At 44.8% G+C, this 22,750-nt stretch overlaps 1 protein-coding gene and 1 non-coding gene across 3 annotated transcripts; one reads left to right on the forward strand and one right to left on the reverse strand.

The window, feature by feature from the left end:
• Nucleotides 1-57: 57 nt before the first annotated feature.
• Nucleotides 58-21,054, reverse strand: jcada (junctional cadherin 5 associated a). 2 transcript variants are annotated; one of them, XM_047568555.1, is made up of 5 exons: nt 20,913-21,054; nt 11,112-11,651; nt 8,022-8,975; nt 3,934-7,520; nt 58-2,362 (listed from the first exon to the last, which is right to left on the reverse strand). In XM_047568555.1, the coding sequence occupies exons 2-5, from the start codon at nt 11,480-11,482 to the stop codon at nt 2,328-2,330; spliced, it is 4,947 nt and encodes a 1,648-aa protein (XP_047424511.1). In that variant the 5' UTR covers nt 11,483-11,651; nt 20,913-21,054; the 3' UTR covers nt 58-2,327. The 2 variants fall into 2 exon arrangements, with proteins under 2 accessions (XP_047424511.1, XP_047424512.1); XM_047568556.1 differs by lacking the exon at nt 20,913-21,054 and adding an exon at nt 20,585-20,896.
• trnas-aga lies at nt 3,370-3,451 on the forward strand. Its single transcript has one exon. It is a non-coding gene; the product is annotated as a tRNA-Ser (tRNA).
• Nucleotides 21,055-22,750: the final 1,696 nt, after the last annotated feature.

Below are 22,750 nucleotides of genomic sequence, written 5' to 3' on the forward strand. Positions count from 1 at the left end.
ATGATTACATTTTACAATAATGTGTGATTTTAGCATACAGTACAAAATCAGAGACAGTTTTTCATGCAAAGACTTTTATTTATGAATAGTCTGCAGTACTGTACAACAGCACACACTTGTCTATATTTCATACCAAATATAGACAAATACTGCGCTCTCAAAAACAGTTCCCTTTTCACAATAATCTAAAAATACCTTGTTCTGTTTTAAATATGTAGCTTAACTTTTGAAAATAAAATATACATTATATGAAATATAACAGTTGTTTATTGGATAGACTATATTGTACCAAATGCAATTATATGCAAATACACCATCTGTCTGTGACGTCTTACGCATTACATGCACCAAAAAACAAAACGAAAAGAAAAAAAAAAAAACACAACAAAAACAGGAAACAAAAAAGATGCTTCGCATAAAAAAGAAGCTGTACATACGTCTGTATGAAAATAGAAAATATCAAAGCAAGATGTGCACCAATAGTCTAGATTATGTTACAAAGAACTTGGAGTACAAAAAGACCTACGAGAATGACCAGATAACACTTTACCTGGAGCACAGAGGTACGGGTGAGTGGGTCGGTAACGGGACAAAGACAAAACCTTGCGTCGAGGCTTGAGTCAGAGCCATGCAAGTCTACGACCAGATCCAACGGGTTCAACACTGAGTACAGCTCACAGAGTGACAGGGTCAAACAGGTGAACCAGAAGTTGCAGTATTAGCTTGGAATTAACCCCCCCACCCCGGTGAATGTTGATGTCCAATGCATAGCAAAAAAGTTTGGTTTGGTGTGTTCTTAAACTTCTCATATTGCTACCCTATAAGAGACGTGAGTGTAAACCAATTGCCAGTTAAGCCCACAACTTATAAAGCACTGATATGTCAGCATTAAATTATTAAACTGTGATTAGTATTCCAACAGCAATAATCTATACAGCATCAACATTAAGCGTCTCCAGCTTAATATCAAATATTATTATCATTATTGCCAAGAACATCACATGTTTCCATCTTTGATAAAGTGAAATGGATTTGCTGATGTCCACTTTAAACTAGGATTCATATACTGATGACACTGGATGTGAAACAGTGTGCACAAGGCTGCGATCAGTTTAGCTACATCTACTGTTTCCTGCAAAACCACACACAAACACACAAACACACACACACACACACACACACACACACACACACACACACACACACACACACACACGAGATGTGAACAAAAGTTCAAAAAAGACTCCACGGTTAAATACAGACTTCAGTTAATGCCACAAAATATACATTTTCTTTTGCAACAGTGTGAGGATTAACGAAAGACATTTCTGGTACACGTCGCGACTGCTGATGCTGATGCCGAGGCCGAGCGGGGAGGGAGTGAAACGTGAATCCCTCCGAGTGAAACCTCAAGAGTATTTGTGGAGATTATCCCTGGTTAACATAAAGCCAATAATCTGAGCAGTGCAAATCTAATACTTGTACCAAAAGGTGGAGCTTTAAAGCAAATGAGATCAGCTCGTTGAAATAAGAGACTTATAACTACTGAAATCGTGTCACAAACGTTCCGTGTGACAACTATATTGCTCTTGAGTGAAACTATTCAAACCACAGTGTTTCTCTTTGCAATCCGGACTCTGAGTACATTCTCTATCACACAAGTATAAGAATAAAGAGTGGGGGGTGGGGTTTAATATTAGTAATACACCCAAAGACTACACTTTCAAAAATCTAATCTTTTTCTTAACATACATAAGAAAATATACATTTTTTTCAGCAATTAAATGTCTTAAATTGATTTATTTTTTATATTCTTAATAAAATCTTATAACTCTTTCTTATTTACATTTGGTGTAGGTTAATACTGATTGTAATGCAATACTGTTGCGTTGTTGTGTTTTTTTCTCTGTTACATTTCTTTTGTTTGTTTGAGCAGAAGCACTTTTACATTCATATTTCAACACCGAAGCTCAGCGAGGAGCCCAAGTGCGGGACGGGGGGAAAAAAATGACGTGTACTTTTCCAAAAGCAAAATGAGACAACTTCTAAAAAGGAGGAAGTCCTCTCGCTTGAGCAAATAAACTCGTTGAGAGACCAAAGAAGGACACGGATGACGAGGTTGAGAAAAGACCGCGGACCTTTTGTTTGGCTATAGAAATGCTCTCGCAGCACCGAGACAGTTAGTTCTGTGAGAAGTCATGTGTAACAATGCTGCAGAGGCCACAGCTAACTGGGCTATGAGGTGAGATGAAAGCCTTTGTTGCTGGAAAAGGGCTGTCAACCCGACAAAGACGGATATCCTCAGTAGCGAAGCCAGCGGTCACAGGTTACACCCTCTCCACTCGACTGGGGTCATATGAGTCTGATGAGAAAAGAGAGGAAAGGAAAGATTAGACACTCGATCAGGAACAAGTCAGAGTGGTATTATTTCCTCTTGCAAAAGTGAACCTTAGAGGAAACTGGTTAACAATTTGGAAAATAAGCAGTAAGCCTGACAATCCTTTATTTCCAAACTATGTCTAGAGACATTGTAATGCCCAGTAACTATCCATCATATCTCATTAGTGTAAGGGTTTATACAGAGAAAAAGAAACGCACTTAGACTTTGTGGATTCAGGGGGAGTTACACAATGAAAGTATTTCTCATTTATTGAGACCGTGCAGTAACATCACTCCTGGGCGATCAAAAGTGACCATCTCAAAGTACAAATGTGAACACACTCAGGACGTATTGATATCGGATTTGAGATACTCCACATGTGGAGCTGGTCTAGGTCGCATTTGACCTCATTTCGTTGGTTGTGACTGGTAAAAAGATTCTGCACACATTTATACAGAACATCAAGAAACATTTTCCTACTCAGTAAGTCATATTATCACCAATTAATAACCGCCATATTGGTGTTTTGGTGTACGGCTTTATTCACCTAACTCTTAGAGTCATGTTTACACCCTCCATAGTTTTTTGTATTTTTCATACTGTGTATTGTTCTATTGTTTTGTTCCTTAAAAGCGTCTTATTCGTGCACGTCATGCTGCTCACATGTGCTTTAAATTGCACCCTGGTGACAAATAAAGTTTTTTGAATCCGAATGGGAAACACAAGTACCAGAGTTTCTGCTTTTTCTTATGATTTTCTATAAATGTAAAGGTGCGTGAATGGTTCCCCAATGACCAATTATCAGTCTCAGTCTCAAGGTGTGAACAGACCCTTGTCACGCGAGATTCAGAGTCGCAACACCCGCAAATGTTCTTCCTTCCTTAAACCCAAACCTTAAACCCAAACACCAGTCTTTAGAAATTAAGAAGCTACTTGGATGATGCTATGTTCAGCGGGATGTTTGGCGCCCCCGTGGGATGCAGGTACTCGTCGTTGTGGCCGAGTGGTTAAGGCGATGGACTAGAAATCCATTGGGGTCTCCCCGTGCAGGTTCGAATCCTGCCAACAACGATACTGATTTTCAACAATGGCTTAACTGTGTTATGTTCCCACACTGATGAGTTTTGTGAAGATCTCTAAAATAATGTCAGAATGTAAATAAATAACAAAACAAGCGTATCTAACAGCTGCTCAGGGTTCTTACACAGCCATCCATTAGAGCCTGCAATATTCTTCCAGCTTCTGTAAATGTTTATTTGTACACAGAGCACGAAACTGAGACTGGATCTCAGTTGCTGGCTGGGAACACTCATGGAGAAGGATTTTGATCACAGGTACTTAAAGCATGGATATTAATGCAGGGTTTGAATAGGAACGTGTGACCAACAACCGAGCTAGAAAATTGCCAGATCTAGTTATGGTGATGCTAACTGAGGTTTGCTATTATATGCCTTGTACTAGAGGGTGATCACTGACTTTGACTGGGGGAGTAATTTGCACAGAAAGTTACAACCAGAATAAATTTAATCAAATATTAATTACTTTTCACCCACCTGAGACTGAGAGCATTTCTTCATCCTCCACATCTGAGGGGCCACAGGTCCCAGTGCTGAAGCTGAGAGGGAGCGTTATTTCTCTCTTGGGAACACTGCGAGGTTTGGGAAGCAGAGGAGGCTTCTGGAGTCGGGTCCGTTGCTTTGGTTTGGGCAACTTTCTTCCATCAGCCTTTGGAGTCGTCTCCACTTTGCTGACTCCTGCTATATTCCTCTCATCAGTTGTCATCTCCAGAACCTCTCCTTTGTCTTCCTCCACAATTTTCAACTTCATCTCTCCTTCTGGTGCCTCCATTTTTAATTCAACATCTATTTCTTTACTCCCTTTACGCGTTGCTTTTAGTGCAATCTCATCATTAATCTCCTCTACCTCATTTTCCAGTCTTTGCTCTTCCTTACATATGCCTTCATCCTTTTCCTTTGGTTGCAATCTGTCTTCATAATCTCCCAACCTGTCATGTGCATTTCCAACTTCATTTGGGTTATCCCCCTTTTTGCTTTCTTCTTCCTTTATTTCCTCCTCCTCTCTTTCTAGTTGTTGCTCGACAACTTCCTCCTTAGCCTCTTCCTGTACTTCATGTTCCTCCATGTCTTCATCTCTCTCTACAGAATCAGCTTCGCCTCCACAGTCGGGACCATTGAGGCTGAGTCGTCTTATCCGTGTCACCGATTCCATTTCTTTCAGACGGGCCATTCTGTCCGACCTGCCCAAAGATGTGGCAGATGATGCCACAGTAGAGTTGAGCTTATCTTGCAGAGAATCGATTATGCTGCATGCTCCTCCACGCTCTTTTGTCTCCACGCTGCACATGCTGCGTGCTAGCTTCTCATTAGGGGAGACAGGCAGAGATAGAGGAAGCTTACTCGGTGGGAACTCTGGCAGGTCTAGTACTGACTGAGTCTCTGTATCCTGTTGGCCGTCCGCACCATCAGTGCAGTCATTGCTGTGCTTTTGTCTAGCAGCTTCTTCTTGGAAAATACCCGATCTTTCCTCCACAACCTCATGGATATCTGTTCCCTGGACCATCAGGGACTCCTCTTTGACTTGCTCACACTCTCCTATCACCTGCTGTGTCTCTTCACTTGGACTTGGTCGTTTCTCACCTACAGTGGTGTCCACATTGTCCTGATTGTCCTCAGACTGTTTATCAGCCACACCCAAGGCCTCCACTGGAACGTCTATCCCTAGGATCCTCGCTGCCCGCTGCTCAATTGACTCATTTTCAGGAATTCCTTTTGCACATTTCACCTCATACAAGTTGCTGAGGTCCACCGCAGGTAAAGCATTGGCCTTTTCCTTAATCAGTAAGTTCTCTAGGTGCTTATCTGCTATTGTAGACTCATTCTTATAGGTCAGAGGCTCAGGTATGCTATATCTCTGATCACCATCATCATTCTCAAACAAAAAGGAAACCTCCCTGGTGAGTCTAGTGATACGTGACGAACTGTCTTTCGGAGGGGACCTGTTGCTTTCACTTCTGGTTCTGCAAATGCCTAAGTTCACCTCACTTCTAAGTGGCAGAGCACTCTCTGATTTAGCCCTTCTCTCCATATAAACTCCAGCTCTAAACTCTTTAGGTGAATTGTGCTCAGGGCTACCACTATTTTTAACAAGCGCTGCCTGGATGTCCCAGGAGAGCTGCACCGACTGACTAAGAGCCTTGCGATCAAGTGGAGATGGGACAGAGAGTGAACGCTGCACTGGCTCCCCAGGACCACCAGGAGTTTCTGTGTAGACTGTCAGCCCCACATCTCGAAGTAAGGACTCTTGAGGGACAGGGATATCCTGTCTGTAGAGCCGGTTGGAGTCATTGTGTGGGGGCACTGACGACACACAATTACCAGTGGTGCTTTGTTTGGAGAGTATGGAAAGCTCATTTGTTGGTGGTATGTTGTTGGCCTGTGGTCTGGAGAAAGCACTCCTCACATCCATGGAATCTAGATCAGCAGTTGAAGCCAAAGACTTTGACCTCACTTTTATATTGTTGGGCTTCTCTATGTGCAATGGTGGAAGACTGATTGCTTCCCTGCCAGGTTCTGGACCAGTAGTGAAATGTGCTCCTGATTTACACCGAGCTATTTTCTTATTCAGTCCGTCAAGATCATCTATGCACCGCACCGTGTTGGGTCTTTTACTTATTGTGTCTTCCATCTCCTTATTAATGCTTTCCAGTTCACCAATGGCATCACAGGGACGTCGGTTCACTGGCTTTAAGAGAAACTGACCAAAGACCACTTGCTCTGCACTTTCTGGGGGACTACAGTTGCTTTTCCTTGGAGAAGAGAGCGGCTGGTCTCTCTGGTCATGCACCTTGGATGGAGACGATGGGTCTTGATGTGATGGTTGAAGTAATGCCGATTGTGTTGGGCTAACGCTAAGACGAGAGAAGGCGCTGTTGAACGATGGATGAAGGTTTTTCTGGCCCGCCATAGGGTAAACGTAAGAGGAGTTACTGTCTGTTCCCACACCACTATCTGTAGTTGTATCTGACTGTACAGGCTCCTTTCCCCCAGGAGGACTCTGGGGTTCTGGACTTTTTACCACTGTCAAAGGTGAACCTGTCTGAGTTTCCTGATTGCGGTACTGGTTTCCAGGCCATGACCCAGCATAGCACAACTCTTTGTCCTCATTGGCCTGGAGTGCCCAGGCATCTATAATTTCCTTTCTTAAAGGAGCCCTCTTGTAATTCCTCAACGAGGATGTGCTGCTGGTGGGAAAGTGAGAAAAGTGGGATTTGATGGGCATCTCGTTCACAGACTTGCTCCGAATATTTGGGCTTTCTTTGAGGCCTACAGCAAAAGTGTCCGTGTTGGTAATGCCCAAGCTTGGCATTGTTTCATTGTTGTTCTGATCAGCTGATAAGTCTTTATTAATGTTAATTGGTGTGTGAACAGGAACAGACACAAGGCAGAAGATGGTCTCACTCACTCGCCTCTTGGTGTTCCTGTTGTTCTCGAGCCCTGAATCTGGGGCAATTTTCTTCACTTGGGTGATGGTTTCTGCAAAGACCTGGTCCGAGCTGTGCCCCTGATGAGAAGAGGACCTTGATAACGGGACGTGAAATGCGGAAGAGGGCGATAGAGGAGGACGTTGGTTTTTGGGATATCTGTTGTTGCAGTTTTGGTCAGGTGCTGGGAAGTTATCGACAGTCTCTTTGTGCAAATCGCTGTGCCACCTGTTATTGTCATTGTCGAAGTCGCTCGAAGACGTCTGGTTAGCATCATCGGCCAGTTTGGCAGCAATGAAAGGCCCCAATGGCGGGGGCAAAAAGGCACTATCGTCGGGCGCAGGCTCCGACACGGTGACGCTGGGAAGCTCGTTACGGATGTGACGGATCTTGTCAGCATCCGTCAGGGAATTGCCACCTAAGGCTGAGGAAATATGGCGGATGCGGGGATCATCGAAGGGGATGTACTGCACCCCTCCACCTGGGCGCTGCTGGGTTGTATATACAGGGTAGAGTTGCTTCTGGCTGGACAGGCTCCTCTCCCTCTGGGGATCAGGCCAGGAACCTGCTGGATGTCTGGTGAACCAATGAGATCCATCTGGAGCCACTTGTATATGCTGGTACACATCCCCTCTGTACCTAAGAGTAAAAACAATAAAGTTACTCTTCAATATGAGATGTTAGCCAAACTAATAATATGAGTTGTGGCTATGAAATAATGACAGATTACATTAATGGCATTATTTAACAGGCAAAACGCCAATATGATAACTATACTCCCTAATTTGTGCATGAATTTTCATTACACAGGATAGATTAACACCTAAATATGAACAAATGCAAGACAACAAAGAAGAGACAATGACTTGGAAAAGACTGGAGGTTCTCCAAAGTTACTGGATAACATGAAAGCCATTCAAAAATTTCTATCAGAGTCTGGCTTGACTATAAAGCAGAGGAGACTGAGCAGCAAGCATAAGAAATTAGAGTACATCATTTCTTCAAACCCAACCAATACTGCGAACTGAACCAAGACCAAGTGTGTTTGTGTCTGTATTTCATAAGCTCAGTAGTTGATATTCAATCGTGGTTAAATATTGACTCAGATTAATAAATTTAAAGTAATAAATCATAGTCTACCTGTAGCCAACAGCAATTTCTCCATATCCCCGGCGCCCCCCTCCCATTATAGGAGCTCTTTTATACGATGGGGGAGGGATATATCCTGGAGGTCCAGAGTCCTGTGCATAATAGTCCAGTTGGGGGTCACCTGCTCTTGATATGGGAAGCGGCGTTCTGTCCCTGGCCTGGGGAATGACCGAGTCTCTGCCAGACAACACCTCACAGCTTCCCCTGATTTGCTGGTGCATCTCATAAGAGGGAGGTCTGGGGGGTCGAGTGAAGCGGGGCTTTGGCGTCATTGAGAGTTGGTTAGCGCTAGCCGGCCTGCCGTTCTCTGGCCATCGGGGTGGCCTGTAAAGGTCATGGTGTGACAGTGGGTGACCGTTGACCCGCCTGTACAGTTCCTGACCTGAAGCAGCTATGTCTACATATTGCAGGCTCTCAGGCTGTAACATCCTGGGCAGGGACTGGGATTTGGCTTTGGTCCTGGGATGGACTACCATGCCGTCTGGTGTCCGGGCATGGAGGCGCTGCTGCTCCTGTGTCCAGCGCTCTCCTTCACTCTGTGACAGCTGCCGGCTAAAGTTCACAGCTGGACGCCACTCATCTGTCCCGAGGCTCTGGCACTTTCTCTCCGTCACCATTCTCCACTGATGAAGAGCAGCCTCCCTTTCTCTAGACCTAGCCTGAGCCTGGGCTTGGGCCTGGACCTGGGCTTGAGCCTGGACCTGAGCCTGGGCTTGGGCTGCCCAGCGCTGTCTCTCCTGAGCTGCCCTCTGACGTTCCTCTGCAGATAGCTCCTGGCCTCTTGCTTGCTGAGGACCTTCTGGCCTACTGTAACCCCCATGTCCCCCTCCATGGGGCTCTCGGAAGTCAGCATAGTCCAGCAACACAGTGAAGTCCTGGCCTCTCCTCCTCCAATAGGACACGTCCTTAGACTGTGGCTGAGGACCTCTGGTGCCATCACAAAATCTGGGAGGGAACAAAAAAAGGTGTCAATATGCTTCAGCTGTATGCTTCAGCTGAAATGCTTGTTGGAGGGTTCAATAGTGCCTGAAACACCTTCTTGAGGCATCTCTGCAATGATGGAACTGGCTAAGGTTGAATTCTTCTGAACTCTTTTAAAGCTCTGTCTTTTTTGTGTCCCCCACTTCATTTTCAAGACAGACTTACCAGACCGCCTGCCTGAAATATTTGACAATGAACAATTGTTTCCAGGATAACCTTCCCTTCCTTTGCGTTATTGTTTATTTACAAATGACCGAATCAAATATGCAATGTTAACTTTGAAACCTTAAAGCAACCTAATAATCAGAACACTGAAACACAAATATTCGGGGGCATTAAATCCCAACAAATGCAACAGCCTTAACAGATTAAATTAAACAGGAAAGCATCTCCCACTAGATGGAGACAAATGATCATGAGTGTCAGTGGACTGTTGTTTTTCTATGGGCATAATGGACACACTACACAATGAAAAATCTGTGGCTGTTAGTAAGAAAAGATCGACATTTATAGGCCATTTCATTGACAACCTTTCTATTGCACTGTAATCTGAGAAAATGAGAAACATTTCAGTGTAAGAGGGACTTGATGTTTGATGACAGACCTACATGCAGCCTGATCATCTCAGGCGATCTGTGCACTGACTGACTGACTGACAACGTAAACAAGACGCAAGCACATGTGTACTACCCCTCGAGGCCAAGGCCGCTGAGCGTCCTTGACATTTCCATCCATGATCATCACTGGCCAGCGACATTTGCAGAGGAGGAAGAGGAGGAGGAGAGGGGAGGTGGCCGTGGCAGTCTGCTAAATATGAGGCCATCTCATGTAAGATGAGTTACCGTCATTAGTCTAATTGGGTCTAAGTAGCGCTGCCTAGTGGGAGTGCCAAGATAGGCCTGCTCCTTATCTAAACTAAAGCTGCCAGGCAAAACGGATTTGGACGAGGGGAAAAAAATAAGAGGGATGAACAAACAACAGACTGAAATCGGAGAACATATGTCTTAGCAATTCCCACATTCCCAATTGAATGCTCCGATAGCACTAGCAGAGCAGTGACATGAAAATGCGGATTAATCGTCTCAAAGAATAAAAGCGAAAAGAAAAAAAAACACTGACACCGCTGACATTATCCAAGGTCATTTGACTATTTTGAGATGCTCTGTCACTGGCTGGTGGCTGGAAGGGATTAGGGAATAGAAAAGAAAGTCATCCAAACAAAAAAGATAAAAGTGGGGGGAAAAAAATAAATCTGACAAGCCTGCCTAATTGTGTGGACAAGGGAACAGCTGTATTGACTTTGTCTCTGTTACTCCACACTAACTGGTGCGAATAGGCAAACTAAACAATCCTGTTTTCAGGAAAAAACAGACGGGCTGCAGCCAGGCGATATCTCTGGAAATATCATACGTTCCAGCAGCCCTTACCCGTGAGGGTTTCAATTGCATAACTCCAGACTGAGCTAAATATAGCGTATCCTCCATATTCATATTTAAATAAACCCTATATGAATCCCGTATTATTGATGGGACATGCATTATGTAAGCAGGTATGATGCTTGTGAAACACTGGAAGCCTGTTAGGCATATTGGTTATGTATGAAGATGGAACAGGAAAGGGGGTATCCTGCAAACCTGGCAACCTGTATGTGTGCGACTGGGCATGCTCAAACTGAGACACACAGGTTCGCCCAAAAGCTGTTTTGATTACGTCTCCAAGGTCCCATGTGGCAGATTAAGACTCCAGCACACATTATACCCCCTCCCCTGTTTGAGACTTGATTGGGGAGAGGAGCAGAGAGAGGGATTGGAGAAGAAATGAGAGGAAGTTACTCACAAGGGGAATAACAGAGGCGAGAGAGATGGGAGGGACTGAGTAGAAGTGTTCCATCGAAGATGTGATGCAGAATCCCCACGCAAAACCCCTTGATTCATTATTTAATGAGATTAATCTGCTCCACCAAAAGCACCACGACGAAGAATGATTGTGACACGAATCGATAGAGTGAAAGAACAACCACGATCAGAGGATGGCATGCAATCTGTTCAGACCAGAGCACATCACTGGCCTCAAGGTACAAGCACCGACTCTACGTCTTACCCGCTGTCTGAGGTCAGCGACTCTCCCAAGGAGTGGGAGTCAGTTTGGCTCCGGTTCTCCCCCTCTCGTCTTGGCTGGCTCCTGTCCCTGGGTTCATTGTTGTTGTTGGGACAGTTGCCGGCATACGCCTGGGGCTGCCTGGTTCCGCCGCCATTCCCGCAGGTCACCACGGGACCTCTTTCGTAGCCATTCACTGTCCTGGAGCCAGGTCTGTTCTCCAGGATTTCATGGTGTTTTTTGCTGTAGGACGGCGGCGAAGATGAGGGAGGCTGGCGGGACGAGGATGAGGGGACCGGGGTAGGGGTGGAGGAGGTTGTATGCTTGGGCAGCTTGTATCCATGAGAGATGAGGAGGTCCTCCACGCTGTACATGGTCGCATTTGTTTATGCTGGTGTGTTTTCTTTTTTCCCTCTCTCTCTCTCTCTCTCTCTCTCTTTTTTTTGGAGCAAGAGGAAGGTAGGTCGGTTGTCAAGGCGTCTCTGCTTCTTCCCTATGTGCAGCGGCAGGATCACCGGCACAGCTGCGCAGCTGAGGCCATCACTGGGGAAAAAAAGAGACAGAAGGGGATGACATGAGGAGACAAGATGAGACACAGAGAAAATAAGAGGACGGTAAAACCATTATCCCCGTGTCCAGCTTTTGTCAAGTGTCCCAACCTTTGTGGACATTTGAGAGCACAGAGCAAACACCAAGCCAAAAAAAAACAAAGAGAAAAACCCCAAAAAAACAAGATGAGCCGCCACGACAAAACCAGCGTCTCCGCTAAGCAGCCATGCTCTTTCTATTTTACTCATACATGACTGGAACCAAACCCATTCACGTCTCAGGACTGAGAAGAACTAAGATAAACCGCCGTAAAATCGCACACAAAAAGGATAATAATCAGCGGTGATGATGAGAAAAGACAAACTGTCACCGTTTACAGTGGGCTCCCTGTAGACCTCCATGCAGAGACTGTTAGCACACTGCAAAAAATACGCTTTAACAAAAACAAGCAAAATAATCTGCCAGGAGAATAGGAAAATCTGACTTGCCAAGATTTCAAGTATATAAATAAATACACCAATCAGCCACAAAATTAAAACCACTGACAGGAGAAGTGAATAACAATGATCATCTTGTGACAATTAATGTTCTGCTGGGAAATACTTGGACTTGACATTCATGTGGATGTTACTTAGACATGTATCACCCATCTAGACCAGACCAGAGACCCCCACCCCATAGCAATGATGCAGCCTGACACAGACAAACACACAAAAACACTTTAGGAACAACTCAAACAACATGACGAACAGCACAAGGTGTTGACCTGGTCTCCAAATTCACTAGATCCCAAACTGACCAAGTATCTGTGTGATCATCCACTGAGGCCCCTCCCGTCATAGGACCCAAAGGCCCCCACTAAAAACATTTTGTTTCCAGACACCACAGGACACCATCAGAAGACCCATGTCCATTCTCTGATGAGTCACAACTGTTTTGGAGGCACAAGGAAGACCTATACAATAATAGGAAGGTGGTCATAATGTTATGCCTGATTGGCATATATCTAGCTTCAAAGAACGCACAGATATATCCAAACTAGTGTTTTTAGAATGAAAACTAGTAGATGTGCATTGATACATAGGAAATATTCTAGAAGCATTCCCTTATAATGAGAGAAACTGTGCTTAAATTCAGCATATGCTAGGTCCATCATCTTTAAATAAGGTCATATGTTAGGCAAGATTGTTTTAAAACAAGTACAGCTAGAGTTTTACATTTGTCCAGATACAAAAGCACAATTTAGAGATATCTGGAAATGGGGGGATGTGAACCAGGACTGTTTTTCCAGTAAGACAATCTGAACAACAAGCTATAATAGAGAAAGTCAAATGCTCCAATTTTCTAAGACAAAAACACAACATATTTTGCCTTGATTTAACATATTTTATCTTAGTTGGATCTCAGTTTTTGCAGTGCAGTCCTCCACTGCTTATCTTTTACATCAGTGAGGCAACTGTGGGGGGTTTGTTTTCCTCTTTGCCCACCTCCACATCAATCTAAAAAAACTCCTTTCTGCTTTCTGTCAGATAAGATTAAAACATTTTTTTCAGACATATGCCCCAAATAAATATCTAGGTTAGAGCTGGATTTGGATTTCCCTACATAAAAAATGAAATGTAAAGAAATGAAAGCCACTAATATGATTTGTCAGCTGACAGGAAAACGGACAACCAAATTGTTATAATTTAATTCAGTGTTTCCTGATTATTAAAGTGAATTCTGGGAAGTTTTGGAGGCAGAAGGGAGACCTACACAACATTAGGTCATAAAATTATGCCTGATCGATGTATTTGGATTCAGAATGACGGTGAAACAAGCACTGTGGAGGAAGTAGCCTTAGGCTTTTGTGAAACTACATTATCTGTTTTACACACTAAGAAGAATGAATCAATGAATCAGAATTGAATTATTGATTTGTTGCCAAGGGCAAAGCCAATCAGTGTTGCAAATAGTAGTTGAGCCGCGATCTGTGTTTAAAGCAAGTGTGATGATGAAGCAGTTGCTGAAAAAAATGCCGCAAAAGGTCAAAAACACAGCGGAAACACTCGACTTTTAAGCCTGAAAAACATCCTCGAATTGCGTCTTTAAGAGTTCCACATGATGAGACTAAACCAAAAAGCTCTGGGAATATTAACGTTTTTTTTTTTTGTTTTTTTTTTTAAATACAATAAGTTTCATTTTTGTAGTCATTGTGAGATTAGGAAGTTCTGCAAATTAATAACAGAGACGTACAGGGACCTCCAAGATAAATATATACATGCTCAAATGTGACTACGAGTATTAGTATGAAGGACTGATGAGTAACTGAATCAACGACACCCAGTGTGCATCTGCACATGATGTAATGCCCTTGATGAAGCCATGCTTGCTGCCTTGTCAACAGGACAGATGCTGCTGCAGCCCACTCATTCAACACTCTCTCTACTGGAACAGACTGCCAACAACCTGGCTGTCCTTAATAAGAAATGGCATACAGGTACACCGTTGTGAGGTACAGCGTCGTGAGACCCCCTGCCAGAATAAAATGCTTTTCTGATGGCTTGAAAGTCAATCACGCCATTTTTGTTAAACGGAAGAGCCAAATAGCTTTTGCGTCTGGAAAAATATACAGTATGTTCAACGCAGCCTCTCAGAATTGTATTGAGCTGCGAAGAGCTTAGCATTTGATTTGCTTCCTAGCAATTGTTTAGCCATGAGTAGTACTCCCAAAGAGATGGAACTAAAATCCACCTATAAAAGGAGTCCTGACTCAGAGGACAAGAGTCACCACCCCACCTCTCTTCCTTCCTCCTTGTACCTGAACCCTAGGATAGTCTACTTGGTGATTAACCGGATCCAAGACCGTGAAAATGCCGCTCTCTTTGTATGTCTGGCTCTCTAATACGATTACCTTTTTCATTTAAAACCCTTAAACCTGTTAGTTTTGGAGGATTGACTCTTGGCGCTTACCCAGTTAATACTTTTGTTGAGTTTAACTCTTTCCTCTTAATGAGTAATCTCCTCAAGAAGGAACTGGTTTTGATTTTCTCGTCAGAGCCTTTTCTTTCCTTGCTTCCAGACGAGCGTGCAGACGAAGGACATGGCCAATTTTTCACTGACCACTATTCCTTAAACTTCAGCTGAACTTGCTGGGAAATGTGCCAATGACGACTCATGAAACACTGTAAATGCCAGAAATATGCAATCTAAAACAGTAGTATTTGTGGTCATTTGTCAGGATGTCAGTGGGGGCTACAAATTAGTAACTCAAACTTACTTGATGAACATGAATTCTTTTCTAAACATTTTCTTATGTACTTGAAATTAAGAACCACCGCCCGATCTCCCTTCAGCCTCAGAGAAGCCAATATCAGATGCTGAGATCAGAGTAAGATTGGTATCATGGTTTCCTTCCTGCAGTTGAAGCCTATCTCTCTACCCAGGCAAAGACTTAATTAAATGAGCCTTCGGTCAACCGCTTTGTTATTTATATGATAACACATTTTTCTGATGGCATTTGCGTACAAACCTGTCTTAAATCACCATCCATATGCTCTCTAATCTAGCTAAACCCTTAATCTGAGGCAATTGCTCTTGGTGTCATCACCAAATGATGATTATCTCCATCATCAGTAAAAGTGAGGATTTCCTCCTGTAAAGTGACCTGCCCTCATTCAGGCCCCCACCACTTCCTTCCCATGGCGAGCTCTGTTTAAACACCGCTAATGCCGTTATGCAACGGAATTACCCATTTTTATATCAAATAAAAACCTCAGATTCAAGCAGCAGTACGCAACAATGGGCGGCTTTCATCCCCCCAAAACACAACGACATTGTGTTCTGCTACAATGCCTTCTTGTGTGAAAAAAATACATTGGCATGGCAGCTTCTTGGATTTGGCAGCTAGAAAAAAATAAGCCTGTATTTTTAATGACGTGGCTTACTCAAAGGGGGGAAATTAATGATATAGTTTATGGACAACATGTGCTGCTAAGTAAGCCAAATTTAAATACAACCACATGAGGCCAGGCACCTTAACGCCAGCCACCGTGCACTACCACTGTCTTTTGTAAAATGATGCACGAAAGGCGCTTTTGAGCTCAAGTGAACTTTTGTCAAGGCAGCGGCCTTTTTATTAAAACAGATAACAGCATTTTTAGCCGTGTGTAAGTGTGTGAAGTGGTCGGGGGGGTTACTGGTGGCTACACCGGCGGCAGGCTATGCAGGGCTATGATGCCTTGCAGGTTGACAGTTTGGTGTCAGCTCCTTATTCATGGCCCAACTGAGATGAGGGCAGGGTGAGGAGGTAGGGAGAAAGGGAAGCGGAGGTTGACAGTATGGGCGGCAGACGACGCAGGACAGAGACCTAAATCAGGCCTCAGGGAAGACAGAACTGCACTGTTAGAGGGTGTAAGTAAACAGCCCAAACCTGCAAGGATTACAGGCCTAACAAGGTAAAGGCTATCGGAATGATTCAGTCCACATAAATAAACTTTACAGACAGAGAGCAGTCGGGAAAGTCTATGAAAAAGTATGAAGTAGAAAAACAGAAGGCTTTCCGCACTATCCTCTCAGCAGATGAGAAACACTGAGTGCTTGAAGTTGTCCTAAAGAAAGCACAGATGTGTTAAAAGTGAAAAGTACTACAGACAAAACAAATCTGGATTTAACAGCCTCCAGCATGAAGGCACCACAACAAAAGAAATCTCAAAACCACCCAAGCCTGGATCCAAAAGGACGATAAGCCCCCTCCTCCTCCTAAAATATTCCACAAGAGCCACACCTCTAAAGCACATTGTTCCCAGTCTCCTTGGATCTATAACAACTGACCCGTGTGGGTGTGTACTTGGCAAGTCTCTGGCCTGCATCTGTTAGGATGCAGGCCAGGCCGTGCACGCACACTGCGTTCGTCGGGGATGGCAAACCCATCGCATTCAGCGAATGGACAGGAGTGCTGCACAGATTGTTTATCTGTGTGACATCAGTGTGTCCAGTGGAGGGGCCGTCGCTCCTCTTCCTGAGGAAGTGCGTCGTCGTGGGGACCGAGGAGAGCCGACGGTGTCGCAGATGTTTCCAATCAGGCCTTCCGAGGGCTTCTATTTGTCCCAGGGAAAGAAAAGTTAGAGGGATGCTTTCTGCTGAGGCCAGAAGAATAAACAACCTCCAAGCCATATGTCAGCCACAGCGACCCACTCTGTTCTCCACTTCAGGTGGGACCGTAACTCAGCAACATGAAGTGTGAGCGTATTATCTGGGGAGCTGTGCGCCCTCTGGACACCCGTCATCCATCAGGAAAATCCCACTGGTGCTCAGCAGTCACTACAGTTTAGGCCAATAATGACCCACTGCAACAATGAAAAATTACATGTGTTCGAAAAGTTGAAAAGAGCTTAGCACCACATTGCAAACCACGTGCTCTCCCCGACACGCACACCCTCTCTCGGCGGCGAGAGCAGCAACAGGCAGGGCACGCACATTCAGAGTCAATTAGCTCATGTGGAAAGGTTCAGCCAAAGAAACACACCCGCTTAGATTATTTTGTTGAGCATATCCCATGGCAACGGCTGTTTTCCTTTCGTGAATGGCAGCTCGCAGACAATAGCGCGCGGGCTGTTAAGATATCCCCACTGCATTGCTTCGGCCCAAAACTTATTATAGTCAGACTCTTTCCGCTGGCAGAGGAATCAAAGGCAGGATAGGGATGGAGAAGGAGTGGTGGTGGTGGTGGGAGGAGGAGTAGGAGGAGGAGGAGGAGGGGGATGGTTGTTTTTATTCCACCATATTCCAACACATCACAGTCTGCGATGCCATGGTCTGGTTCTGATTCATTACAGACTGTCGAGAAGCAGTCCAGCCAAACATTTGTTCTCCTAGTTTAATGCAGTGTCAGTGTTTCAATCCAGAGACAAATTTCAATAACAACTGGCCTGCGCACAAGAACAGTATAGCTAATAGCCTGTTAATGCACCAGGCAAGCAAGGAGACGCTGATGATGTGTGGGTAATTATGTCAGTGGACTCATTTTCCATTGTGTGGCAGGGCTTAGCTCAGTTCAGTTCCAATGTGGCAATTTGACGTCACAAGATTTTCTGCAGCTGAATGCATCCAGCCGTCATATGTGCTGGGAGATTCAGAGGCCTCGTGCCAGAAATTGAAAATGATCATTTCAAATGAGAGAGAGAGAGAAAAAAAAAACATAAAAGAGAGAGGTTATTATGCATGCTAATCCTCCACAGTAGGCTTCACCTGCACTGAACTATTCCAAGCCCATGCTGTTTCTGAGCCTGCCAAACTGGCTTCATGGCAATTAGTGTCTGTCAAAGGTCCGGGGCTTGCTGGAGATGACAGTGGCATGGTTTATCAGCCAGAAACACGCTGATCAAAGGGTTAGCACGGCCTGGCTTTCTGCTAATCAGATGTGGACCCTGCATGGCTCCTGCTGCAGCATCACAAGAGAAAAAGGGTTGAGAACAATCCACATTTTAACAAAAAAAGAAGCCGGCCCACGCCTCGACAGGAACGTTTAAACACATCAAGTGTTACATTTAAAGACAGACGATTGGATTTTGTTGGCAGATGGCCGTGACGCATATTACAGGTGGAATGAAAAGGCTCTCCCACGCAGTGCTGTCATGTCGGACGGACTGGCGGATGTGGAAAACTGCAAAGTAAACACGTGAAAATGTTCAGGGTTATCTCAAGGGCTTCGTCGCTGCACTGGCATGAAAATGACACACGGTGACATCACAAAGCAAGGCAGCACGAGCCATCTGTCAAACATATGGACATCAACCAGCTAGCATGCAGCCATGATCTACAGAGTGCGCGTTCCTCTTTATTTAATGCCTCACGCCCTCGCTCTGAGAGGCCCACTGGCAGATGTCAGTGGCTTTCACACATTTGTGGCTTCATCCACCAACCTCCTTCCCCCTGCCTGCGTCACCTCTGCTCTGACATCACCATGTGACATCAGGCGAGACCTCAGAGGGGATCCCTGTAGCCGGGCAGATGACTTTCAAAGGCTTCAGCTGCAGCTTTGCAATTGCAGGAAAACTCAATTACTTGATGCGTTTGACCTAGAAATGGAGCCTGAGAGCTCTCCACAATTCAAGACGTCACGCACCGTTACTCAAAAGCAGGTTCTCGTGGCCCTGATGTGCCACTTGCCGTTCGGACATCTTCTCAAAGCTGCTATGACTCACTTCATAGCTGTGGAGGGCCCCTCTCCAGTTTTGCTGACCAACCCTTTCCTCCTGGTGCTGGAAGGAATTAATGAGCTGCTTCCGTTCTTAATACGTCCCACCGTGCTCCGCACCCCCTCCTCCTCAGGGCATCTAGCACGGCCTTGTGTTCCCACACCATCCCGGTCTCAAGGATGTGTGAAAGACCTACCACGTACACACACATGCACCCACGCACACACATCTCACTTGCTTCTGTGAAAAGGCACTTTTACTAGCTACATGTTTTTGCAGTATTTTCACTTTAAACTCCTTGGATCATGCAGGATCTAAGAAATTGTGTCGTTACCTTGGTGGGACACATCACGAGTGGGCAAAGTAATTGCAGTATTTCCATGAATACTATAAACAACAACACCTAAAATAATCAGACCCGAGTCTGCAACCAATATGAATGATATATTAAGGCTAAAATAACTGAGCAGAAAAAAATAAAAATCTTGAAGTTGGACTGGTAAAATCTTGGCAGTCTGGCCTCTAGAGGTCCCTAAATGACAGTAACAATTTATGCCCAAGACCTTTTAAAATTAAAGCCACTGAGACATAATTTAAGGTAATGACCAAAACAGAGGTGAGTCTTGTAGATCATACAGCCATGTAGGCTGTTAAAAATAACTACTCCTTAAAAGGACGTTTAAGTGCATCGTCCAATACTGGAGATAAATCATATCATACACCTGTTTCTGCTAACTGACAGCAGCGAGCACCATAATCGCGCAAGGTTATGAGACGGCGGAGGCTGAATACAGAGGGAAGGAGAAGAGAGGTCAAGCAACAGCAGCGGCAGCAGCCATCACAATGCAAACATGCTGCAGGTGTGACAAAGTGACAGCACGCATGCAAACATCAAAGCAACCTAAACTTGGCAGACCATTTGCCAGTGGGGGAGGAGGGGGACTCTTTGCGCCTAATTCCCATCGCCATTTGGCGCATCCTCACCAGAACCGGGAGCCGCTCCGGACGCGAGCTCTGTCATGTTGTTATGAAAATGATTGACGGGGCTCGGCTAGCTCCGCTGAGTCTGTTGCAGGTTGATGTCGTAGCAGGACTAGCCCTGGCCCGGATGCGCGCATGATGCCACGGAAGAGCCGCGCATCAAATCCTGTTCGAACATCTGCACATTTAAAGCTTAGTCAAGCAGGCAACACACACATGCATGCATGTTTAACAAGACTTAATAATCCACATAAAGATCAGCGGAGAGGCTCGGATCATTTCAGCGTGCACGGATGATCCACTGCACGGGCTGTTATGTCAGTGATTGCTCTGTTTTATAGCTCCAGCCGCTCGCATCAGGCTGCAGGAGGAAATTCAAGGCAGAGCAATTCTACAAGTTAAAATTCAATATTCTGATAGTTGTTTGGAGTAGCACAGGCTGCCTCCGGGATACACGCCACGGCTGCGGCGCTTCGCTTTCCTCCTTAATTAGTGTTTCCTTCTCGGTGTAAATCTCCGCGTCTGAGCTAGAACATAGAAAACTGCGTAATTTGGACGGAGTTTGGCCTTTTTCCTCCACGGCTGAGAATGGAACAGCACGGGGCTAACGCTAGCCCGGCTAGCTCCATCAGCCTTCTTTAACCTTCAGCTGATCGGAGCGCGTCCGCAGACGGTGGCCGATCTCCGCCGCACACGCGTCAAGTTAAAGAAAACAAAAAACCCCCAAAATAAAAGGCAAGACAGACGGACATCCTCCTGCTCCTTCACCTGCTTAATGCCGCGTCCCGGTGAAGTGTCTCGGTAACAGTCCCAAAGCTCCAATCCCGGTTGAGGAGGCAGGGAGAGCCGGGCAGGAGAGCGGCGCCGGAGAAGCTGGCGCGGCTCGGCTGCAAGTTGAGGGACCACTGGAAATGTTGAAGGCAGAGCAGATGCGACTCTCAGCCTATGTCTACTCCCTAACAGCTACAGCAGCGGCAGCAGTTTGTCTCCACGACCGATTCACGTGTCTTGAAATTAAAGCCCAACAAACGCCTGAATGAAAGTTGTCGTGTCGCTCGACCCGGAGCCACTTTTTTTCTTTCTTTCTTTTTTTTACCTGTGAAATGCGTCGCTGCGTCGCCTCCGTGTCCCCCGCGCTCATCCCCGCCGCTGCTCTGGACGGACTGAGCTGGGATCTGCTGAGGGAACAGCCCCCCTACACTACAGCTCTGAGGAAACATCCCTCTTCTCCAGCCGGGAGGCAGCTGGATTCTGCTCAGCAATAAGGTCAATTCACGCTCAGCATTTCCACGAGTCCGACGAGTCATCTTATCCACCCATCTATCCTTGCACTATAGTGAAATGAAATCCATTTATTTGTGATTCACTGACACCACGATGGTTAATGTCGGCCCATTAAGTATATTGCTTGCAAATTAAACTATTACACAGCAATCATGCACAGGCTATTTATCATATCATATTATTAGATTATTGTTCTCACTGTACATGATAGTCAATATATACAACAGATGTGGGTGCACAATCCAAAACAATGCTCAGCAAATGTATAAAAAACAAAACAAATATTTAAATAAATCCATATTTTGTACTAAAATACAATAAAATCATAATTAATTAATCCTCCACCAGGAGTGTATATTGAAAAAGTACCCTGTGACTATGTATGTCTTACTGCATTTACATAAATATTATTGCACAAGTTACAATATAATTGCAAATTTCCCCACTGTGGCATGAACGAAAGGACTATCCCATCTAGAATGCTGGGCTTTCTACGCAGTGTTCAGACAGGTGTTGTGGTAACTGGTAACTGTCTGGATGATTTGATAGAGTTTTCCAGAAGGCAGCAGATCAAACAGGTGGTATGAAGGGTGATACTGGTCCTTTGGGGAATTGATAACTTTTCACAGGCAGTGGGAGGTGAAGACGTCATCCCGGGCAGGTAGGTGCAAGTCTGAGCAGTTTTTATGACTCTTTGCAGTAATTGGTCTGCTGGTCCTGGACCAAACCAGGATGTCCTGTGTCAGGACAGTCTCGGTGGGGCAGTGGTAGGAGGACACCAGCAGCTGTTGGGACAAGTTAATGTTCCATAGAGTCCTGAAGAAACTGTTTGGTGCCCCCTTGACCAAAGCATTGGTGTCCATGAGAGACCTTCTGAGATGTAGGTGTCCAGGAATCAGAAACCAAAGACCCTCTCCACTCTCTCTCTGTTGATGCAAACCCATCGTACTTTAATAATAGTAGATACTTTAATATATCTGCAGAAAACTGCCAACTACTGTATTTTGACTATTGACAGTGAATCGTCAAGCCAAAATGCTACATGGTCTCTGTTTCCACGTTTTCTGTGTTGAGATGGCCATGTTTCTTTGGTTCCTCTTCTTAGATTTGTGGCAGCTTGAATGCTAACTAACTGCTAACAAAGAGGTAGGCGATGTTTTGATGTTACAAAGACGTAGTTTTGATTTATGGCAGACCTAAAATTAATAACTATAAAAAAACAAACTTCAATGAAGACTGATATCCTAACGCCTGGACCCATACCAAGTAGGGCGTCCCAAGTTCTAACAAGTAATTTATTAATTGAAATTGATAATTTTCTGCCATAAACTTGCTTGAATTCGCTTTTGACTATCGTACGTACAGCACCTCTACTACACAAAATTATTTTCAGCATTTAGCTCTTTTTGTTTTTGGCTGTGCTGTAAGATTTGCCAAAACTACTTAAGCCCATCTGGCTCCGAGCCTCCAGACCCAAAACTCCCTCTCCGACTCTTAAAAAGAACAGAGGAGACGAAAAACCTGCACAATATTGACACAGATGTTGCATATAACTCAATTCCCCTGAAAATAAGGCAGGCTGGTGGGCTTCTGTTGACCTGAAAATACATCCTCCGACTTATTTGTACTGTTCTACTTGTCTGATCACAG

Source organism: Mugil cephalus, chromosome 18, assembly GCF_022458985.1.
Source record: "Mugil cephalus isolate CIBA_MC_2020 chromosome 18, CIBA_Mcephalus_1.1, whole genome shotgun sequence".
Classification (NCBI taxonomy): Eukaryota; Metazoa; Chordata; class Actinopteri; order Mugiliformes; family Mugilidae; genus Mugil; species Mugil cephalus.